This window comes from Fulmarus glacialis, unplaced genomic scaffold (genome assembly GCF_000690835.1).
Source record: "Fulmarus glacialis isolate BGI_N327 unplaced genomic scaffold, ASM69083v1 Scaffold49555, whole genome shotgun sequence".
Taxonomy (NCBI): domain Eukaryota; kingdom Metazoa; phylum Chordata; class Aves; order Procellariiformes; family Procellariidae; genus Fulmarus; species Fulmarus glacialis.
In genome coordinates, this window is record NW_009215894.1 from 1 (window position 1) to 8,987 (window position 8,987).

At 37.3% G+C, this 8,987-nt stretch overlaps 1 protein-coding gene across 1 annotated transcript; it reads left to right on the forward strand.

Annotated features, from left to right (window-relative positions):
- The first annotated feature begins 358 nt into the window (after window positions 1-358).
- On the forward strand, window positions 359-8,480 carry LOC104069848 (chitobiosyldiphosphodolichol beta-mannosyltransferase-like). Its single transcript, XM_009579086.1, is given in 12 exon segments — window positions 359-406; window positions 409-522; window positions 1,015-1,163; window positions 1,771-1,860; window positions 2,524-2,634; window positions 3,576-3,697; window positions 4,498-4,536; window positions 5,130-5,189; window positions 5,939-6,049; window positions 7,046-7,160; window positions 7,934-8,009; window positions 8,346-8,480. Coding segments are annotated over 12 exon segments (1,170 nt in total).
- The last annotated feature ends 507 nt before the right edge of the window (window positions 8,481-8,987 follow it).

Sequence of the window (8,987 nt, forward strand, 5' to 3'; positions counted from 1 at the left end):
GGTTGGGGCTTCGCTGCCGCGGGGCGGTGGGGCTGGTCCGGGGGTGTGTGCTGGCTCAGGCCAGCCGGAGGGAGAGGCTGCGCAGCCTTGGTGCCTCCCTGCCTCTTCTAAACACCTGCCTGTCTGGTGTTGGAGCACATTAACGCAGTTCTGATGCAGGCTGAAACAGGGACACTTCTTAATTTTTTTTTTTTTAAACCTTATGTGTATGTTTATCCATACCTACCCCAATTTCTTTCTATACAAAACACAGAACAGGAGTTTGTAGGGATTGCAAGATGTTTGTCTAAAAACAGGTTTCAATTTTTATAGTGTACCGTTATTTTAAACCTTTCTCTGCAGAGATGGGTGGTTCTGTATGAGGTGCATGTTTCTGGAGAGCTGTAATATTCTTACCACATTTTCTGTCGTTTTGCAGTTGGCCCGAAGCTTTTCCAGTATTTCATAAAAGTCATTGTGCAGGCAATACAATTACTGTACACAATGCTGAAGATAAATCAGCCATCCTATATTCTTCTTCAGGTATGTTTTGTTGGGACTGATTTTAATAAAATGAATAGTACTACATTACAGGGCATTTTTAGCAGTCTCAGACATTGTTCTAATTATTTGAGAGCTAAAACTGGCCTAATCAATGGTGTAAACCTATATCAAACTATTTTTTTGGCTCTAAACTTTGATTTTTCTGTTAACAACTCACGTTTGTTCTTCCTGTTAATTGTTGAGCTTTCAGACTTCATTGGTGTGGATAGTAGTAAAGAATAAATCTTAACAGAAATGTTTGTGTGTTTATTGGAGGGGAATTTTGATCCTGATTCAGCGGTAAAATATGAAGTGCCTCCCAATCTTCATAGGAGAAGCTGGCAGTTCTAAAGTTGGTGGATACAAAATTGTCTCTATTCATTAAGATGATTGTAATTTCAATCATTTGATTTTATTTTTCTGGTAGTTACTTGGTGTTTGTCACTTGACCACAGTCTTACGCTATTTTTACTTGTTTTATTTATTAAACAGAATCCTCCAGGCTTACCTAGTATAGCTGTTGCCTGGGTAGCGTGTCTTTTCTGGAGAAGCAAACTGATAATTGATTGGCACAACTATGGATATACTATAATGAGTCTGAGTCATGGAAGAAATCACCCGCTAGTACAAATTGCAAAATGGTTTGTACAGTAATTTCTTCTCCATTTTATAAATTGTGTACCTTTGCAGAATTCAGAAGAATGGAAACCAGTGGGGAGAATATAATTAGCGAAGGGCTGTTTCCGTGAAGGATTTCTGGATTTTGCTGTGTTGAACTGCTTCCTATTTCAAAAACCACGTTCTGTAAAACGCCTTTGTTAAACGTGTAAGAAGGCGACTGATGAAGTAGGCAGGGTGCTTTTATGTGCATATGCAAACTTTGATCTTGTTACTAGAATTTCTTCATATGTACTGGGTTTTTTTATTCTCTAATGCTGCTTTACATTCCAATTCATCTGTTTCTTGCTGAATCTAATTGGTTACGTGTAGATAAAGGCTTTAAAGGCTTTTGAGTGTAGTGTTCTTAGGTCTTAGAGGATAAGGGAGTCATGCTGTATCCCTTCTCATAAACTGATACTGCTTCAGTATAAGGAGTCAATTAATAATTGATAATTAAATTTCAGTTACTGAAGGCAGTTGGGTTTCTTCTGGTTTTGTTTGGCTTTTGATTAGCATTGGCACTGGTGGGCAGTAACTATTTGGCTATTGCCTGCCTGTGGTTTCTAACTAAGACGTAATTTTTGTCAGGTATGAAAAGCTTTTTGGGCGTTTGTCTGACTATAACTTGTGTGTCACTAATGCAATGAAAGAAGACCTGTGGGTGAATTGCAACATAAAGTAAGTCACATACTCTAACAAATTAGTATGTGTGTATGTGAAGTAAGATGAAATAACATAGCCCTGATGATTCTGGATTTGGAGGAATCTTACAAAAGCAACTTTCCCGAACCCTTTCATTACCACTGAAACACATTAGTTCAGTTTTGTAATGAGCTAGTGGAGTATGGGCATTCAAGAATCTTCATTACCCTCCATAATTAACACCCCGTTGACTAGAAGGTAGCAGTCCAGGTGTTACAGAATTTTGCTACCAAGCTGCCTCTAGAATTGGAATGAGGCAGACACTGCGTTTATTAACAACTAGTCTGCCCTGCAAATTTTTCTTTTGCAATCAGAGGGCTTTAAGGTCAAAGTTGCTCAGGGATGGTTATGAAGTAAGTTTAAAAATCAGGACAATGATGTCTGCAGTTTTTACGGTTGCATTACACCCCTTGAATATGCACACAAGAATCCCCCTTTGTTACGGGATTAATATGTCCTGCTTGGTGTATTCCAGCAAACTTGAGGAATACAGAAAGTTGTAAGCATCAAAAAGTCATTATTCTGCTGTATTAATTCACTTAATTACTTTCTGCATTACATTGTTGTAGCCTGTCGCTGTACCATATGCATTTTGATACATCTGTGTTTTATTTAACTTGTGAATTTATTTCATTACAGGGCAGTAACACTGTATGACAAGCCAGCTTCTTATTTTAAGGAAACACCATTAGAATTTCAACATCAGTTGTACATGAAACTTGCCAAAGACTATGAGCCTTTTAAACCACGGTATGTGTAAGTAAAGCATGCAGTTACAGCCCTTTACCAAATGACATGAAGTTATTGCACTTGGTTACCAGAAATACTTCTGCATGGGGTCACAAGTTACTGAATATCAGCAAGCAGAGTGGTTTCTGTGTGCTCTTAGCAGCAGATGCTGTGCAGGTTAGGTTAATTGTCACTAGCAGGGGCGAGAATAAGTGAAATCATTGATCTGTGATAATGCAATGCTTGGTGTGTGAAATAATGGAAGTGTTTTATTTTTGAAGAAGGTGGCGTAAGTACTGAGGGAATCTGTAATAGAATATCTCTAGGGTGAAACTCAGCAATTGTTGTCTAGTTCCCACTGAACTAGATGACAGCGACTGGATGCTTCGTCTATAGCATCCCTTCCTTTCACTTACTGTGTAGAGCTTTCTAGATCTCGGTCTAAGTGTTAAATGTTCCTCTCTGGCTGTGTGCCGAACGTCTCCTGTAATAGATTAAACAGGGTGTTACTTTACAAAACTAATGCTTGAAAAAGTGAAAGCCATAGCATATAGCAGTTTCTTTTTGGAAATGCCTACCATAGAATGTATAGGTTCTGGGTTTAATTGTATAAATGTACTGTTGGCCTCCGTGCTCTACTGTATGTTTAAGACAGAGCTGGAAAGAGAGGCTTACTATTTTCTCCACTTGTTAAGAAAAACCCCTTGTCAGAAGATGAAGTCGTGCCTGTAGCGGTAGTGTCAGTAGGCTCTTGGTAGCAATAGGAAAGATGAAAAATGGTCTCCCTTGTGATCAGGTACCTCTCTGCAGCTCAGTACTGTAATGACTGTGTTTTCAGAGAAGTTGAGCAGCAAATCTGAAACAAAGTGTTTGGAAGTCCATGCTGGTTAAGCATAGTATTTCATTCTGTGTTTATTGGCTGTGTTTGTGTAGTCCATACTCAGAAAATTCTGTTTCCATAGTACAGAGTCTGTCTGTTCGAACGCTGAGATGTCTGCCTTTACAGAAATGGATGAAAAAAATGGACATGTGATAAAAACTAGAGGACGGCCAGCTCTTCTAATCAGCAGCACAAGCTGGACAGGTTTGGAAACAAATAGCTTTTTTTTTTAATATTTAACCACTGTTTAACAAAAGATGGCTGTTTATACTTCCCCACACTTGACATGTTATAGAGGCATGTTTACGTCATCAGTGGCAAAGTTAGTCTTTTCCTTTATTTGGCTGGAAGAATTTGAAGACAACTTGTATATAATATACCTCAGTGGCTAAAAATGAATTATTTAAAAGTGAAGTTATACATTAGTTATAGACCTACAGTCTAGAGGCTTAGCTTCAAGATGATTAAAAGAGATTTCCTACTTCTGTTTTTAACTTTCATTCTGGATGCATTATCTTGCATGGTGACATAAAATGGATTAATAAACTAAAATATTTACTCCTTTATTTCTGATAATGTGTACTACATATTTTTCTCACTTTTTTTTCTCTGTATGAAAAAGGGAGCAGAGAGTAGAAACAAATCCATTGCTGATAACCATGGGCAGAATTGTCTATACCTTTGAATTAACAGGGCAATTTCTACATTTCGTCCTCTAGCTTTAGAGAAACTAGAAATTTTTAACTTGATACCTTTGAAGATGTGCAGTATTTGTGGCTTATTTGTCTACCATATTGCCAATAAGGGGAGCAAATAAGACTGTATATGGTTATAGACTTTTATTTATGAAAACAGTTACAGCAGATTTTTAATAGGAAAAGCACGTTGCACACTTAAATCATTGAGGTGAAGGTGAGGAAAATATTGATTGTTGTTATTTAAAGACAGTAATTCATTATAAACGATAGAAATCTGAATGTCACTAATAAAGCTCTCTCTTTCAGAGGATGAAGACTTTTCAGTCCTTTTAAAAGCTTTAGAAGGTAGGTATGAAGGAGTTAATCTCACCTCTTCAAAGGGGAATGGTTGTGTTCTGGACAGTTACGAAGGGCTTCTCCAAAGAACGATGCCTCCATATTCGAGTGAAAATGCAGGTGTATTGGATTAATTAGCAGTGGTTTAAGAGTAGTAGTTGAAATACAGAAGTGCAACATCTGGATTCAATTAGCGTAGTTGTCAGGGGGAATTACATTTCTAACTAGTTTGTAAATTGCAATTTTATTTTCGAAGCTATTACATGTACTCTCCATAGGCATCTGATAATAGGGAAGAATGGAATATGCATTGTCTTATTTTGTAGACTTTTCAGCTGCAGTTTCTAAATTAGTATGTTGAAACAGACAATACAGTGTAGTAGAACAAATGCTTTATGAATAGCGCATTTTAAACAGACCATACTTTATTTCTATAAAAGTTTGACAATTATAATATTGCTAAATTTACTACTATTTTACTAGGTATATGCTTATAAAGAAATTACTTGAAGTAGGAAGCTAAACAATTAATACACCGTGACCATTCTTAAACCAGGCATCTGTATATTTATTGACTCTAAACAGTTTTTTATCTTCTCCAGATTATGAGCGGTATATCAATGAGGGAGTCAAGCTTCCATCTTTAGTATGTGTGATAACAGGTAATAGTTTATTCGCTTTACAATTCTTTCAGTGCTAATACAGAAGACTTAATTTTCACTTTTGTTCTATGCTGAGTCTTCTGTGGATGGTGAAGAGAGAGGAGGGACTGTTGTCTTTACGTCTGGTTATGAGAGTAGTGATTTACAGCCGTGTAATCATGGCACATCTTTAAAGAGGAGAAGCTCTCAGCCTGCCTATCTAGTACAGCTGTGCATTACTCAGTGTTCAAAAGAATTTAAGCTCAACATTGAGATGATGCTGCAAAAGAAACTTAAAATCTGATGTTTGGAGTGTTAAGTAGAAAGGTTTTTATTTAGTGGTGGAAAAGAGAACCTACTCATCAGACAAGGTTTTGCCAAAAAGTTGTGCAGACAGAATGAATGCTGTTTGTTAGCTTTCTCACTAAAAGCAAATTAAAATTTAGTGTGATTTTGAAGGGCCAATTGTGCTGATGAAATTTGTCATTAGTTATTTGGTTATCTTACGGCTGTAGACAAAGTGCATGTCAAGACTGGGGGATATTGATGGCAGGCTTTTCTAAATATTGAGTAAACAACAAGTCTAGGTTCACGTTGCTTTCAAGGGGACTTAGCCTTTTACGTATCCTTTTGGGGATTGTGAGTGGTGTCTTTTTTGATATACCTGATACAACAGGAGTTTGTCAGCTGTACAGTAAGATGCACAGACCACACTATTTTCAGTCATCTTGAATAAAAGAACTATTTTTTTTTTTTTCTGTTTTAAACAGGCAAAGGACCTCTAAAAGACTACTACAACGGACTGATAAATAAACTACGTTTTAAACATATCCAGATCTGTACACCATGGCTTGAAGCTGAGGATTACCCTCTTTTGCTTGGTAAATAGTGGATTATGAAATAGGCTTGAGAATGTGTGGAAAAACAACTTAACAAATTTGCAGAGAGCTGATACAGATTTTGCACGGAAGCTAGCGGAATACAATAAGCGAATGAAGTTGCTGGTTAGTGACGGTATACATGTATACTGTTTGTGGTTTTGACTCATGCCAGCAAAATTGCTAAATTCCTCTAACTACAGTTTTTCACTGTTATCCCGAGATATAGGCGTAGTACCTGCATTGCTATTTTAGCCTGTTCTTCGTACTGTTCATTTCTTCTAACTATGCTGAAATACAGCGTGCCTGTGCATATTCCAGCTTACTTTCAGGGTCACTTCAGTAAATGAAATCATAAAGTTTTTGGCAACCAAAAGTAGCTGAAATTCTAAATTAACATGTCCTTGGAATAGTATTCCCTCAGCATGTTTATTGTATTAGCATAAAGTGTGAGTAAGCTTGATAAAGTAATAAAATACATATTCAACTTGATCTACATTCTGCAGGGGTTAGAACCTGCCAATTTATATGGCTGTAAAACACTGTTTGTCTGGTACTTTTTAACTGCTGAATATAATGTATAAAATCATGCTGTAATTTCTCTATTTTGAAATCACTTGAACTGGAAGAGGTCGCTAGTGAGCCACGCAGCATATCCTGTCTGGTTTGTGATGGAGTTTTCCTGTGCACTTACCCATTCTTAGCAGATAAAGAGGCAGAAAGGCTGTTTTAAGATGTGTGAAATTTTAAAATTCCCTTCAATTTCATATGCACTCGCCTGGTATGTTTCTAAAGCCTGACTAATTTTAGTAACAAAATATATCACGCTTTTTTTTTTCCCCCAAGTGCTTGAAATTGAGTCAGTCTGGATGGTCTTGAAGGTAGCTCATGTTTAGCTTGCATCACCCAAAGTAGTACATAAATAGAAAGGTTTATAGTCAGATTAGAACTGCTGCTTTCAGAGAATTCAGAATCTTGCCTCTTTTGTTTGCTTTTCAGGCTCAGCAGATCTGGGGGTGTGTCTGCATAAATCATCTAGTGGTTTGGATTTACCCATGAAGGTGGTAGATATGTTTGGCTGTTGTTTACCTGTGTGTGCAATATATTTTGAATGGTAAGAGCTTGCTTATTCTGATACAGTTTAAGTGGATCATAGAAAACAGTATTCTTACAAAGCAAGAGTTCAGCAGCTTCTGCATGTATCAAATGAGATTCCAGTACTATGCCATAGTAATTTTTTTTAAATTCAGTAAGATAAATTAGAAATCAAGGTTGTTTTATTTAAGGCCAGTTAAAAAATTTACACTAGTTTTTACAAAGTTGGGAGCATTTAATGCAACCAATTGCCTTAAAAACCTACCCTGTAATCCTTTGTTTCCATATACTTCATGTAAAAAAAGCTTCCTTCTGCATATTCGTGTCTGTTCTGTGAAGGGGTGAGTGTATGCATAGTCAGCCTTACAGTTTACAGTCCTTTGGGGAAACAGTAGCTTTTATAAATAAAGATACATTCTTTGTGAAGGTCTCATGAACTGGATCATGGACAGATTTTCCTTGTAGGTTAATTTTAAAGTAGATTATTGCCCTGATTTTTAATGTGTGTCCAGATGAACGGCACAAAGACAGAGTGAGGGCCCTTTTGTACTGTAATGGTAGGTTTAGATAGTCTGACATAAAAGGGAGAAACAATCTTTAAATTTAAACCTTTAAAACTGCCTTCTTCATTCCATTTTGTCAGGTATGAAGCTCATATGTAGACATCCAGGATCACAATGTTACAGATACCCTAGCATGGTCTCTTTGGCTGTCTCTATGCAACTTTTTAAATGTGTATGTCCCACTCTCTGCTTTTTGTCTCACGTTCTTTTCTATGACTTCTGTTCACAGTTTACATGAACTTGTGAAACACAATGAAAATGGTCTGATATTCAGGGACTCAAACGAACTTTCAGAACAACTAAAGGTAAGGGCTTGACTGATTTTTCTTTCCCCCTAGCTATAACTGCAAAGGTGCTACTGTGTGAGACATCTTTTCATATCTGACAATCATCTGTGTGTTTTGCATTCTCAGAAGATACTGCTTTGCCTGGTGAATGTTATTGCCTCACTTCTATTTGAATATGAATCTGAAGCTGGCAAGAACATTTTAAATACTGTCATTGTTCACTATTTATAGGGCCAGACCAAAGAGCGCTCTCTTACTGCAGCGTTATAGTTGAGGGTTAACATTGGGGAGGCTAGAATGAGTCTAAAATGTAATATGATGGTATCTTTTCTGTGTTTTTCCTTTAACTTACAGATGCTTTTCTTGGGATTTCCTACACTGGAAGGCAAACTTCACAACTTCAGAAAAAACCTTCGTGCATCCAAGCAGCTGCGCTGGGATGAGAGTTGGGACCAGACTGTTCTTCCTTTGTTTGGGCAGAATGAGTGACTTTGTGGGGGAGTCAAAAAAGCCAATACGTTCTTGGAGCTGCGTAGATCTGATAAATAGTGAATAAACATTTGTATTTTCTATAGTTGCAGTTTTTAACTACTTCATCTTGGAACAAGTGTTGGGACACACCTCTTTACAATTTGAGCTTCTCATGTGAGTAAGAATAGTGCTGAAGGTGCAGCCGAGGCTGTTTTGTTGTGTGCTAATAGTGTAAGTCGTGAGGGAAGACGTGGTTCCTGAGCTGAAGAGCTTGAGCCTCGCCATCTGGACTGCTTTTCCTTCCTTATCACTTGGAATGAATCTTTAGAAAGTGGGAGGGAGGTTTCGTTACTGTAGGAACTCGTATGTGCAAAATCTGTTACCTGTGCTGCTTAAAGGTCACTTCTTGGTGAAGATACTTGAATACATATATGAACTATTACCAGTTATACCTATTGTACACTTTAATAGGTGATTTGGGTATGTTTTCTTGCGAATGGGAGATGCCTTTTATTTGAATTGTTT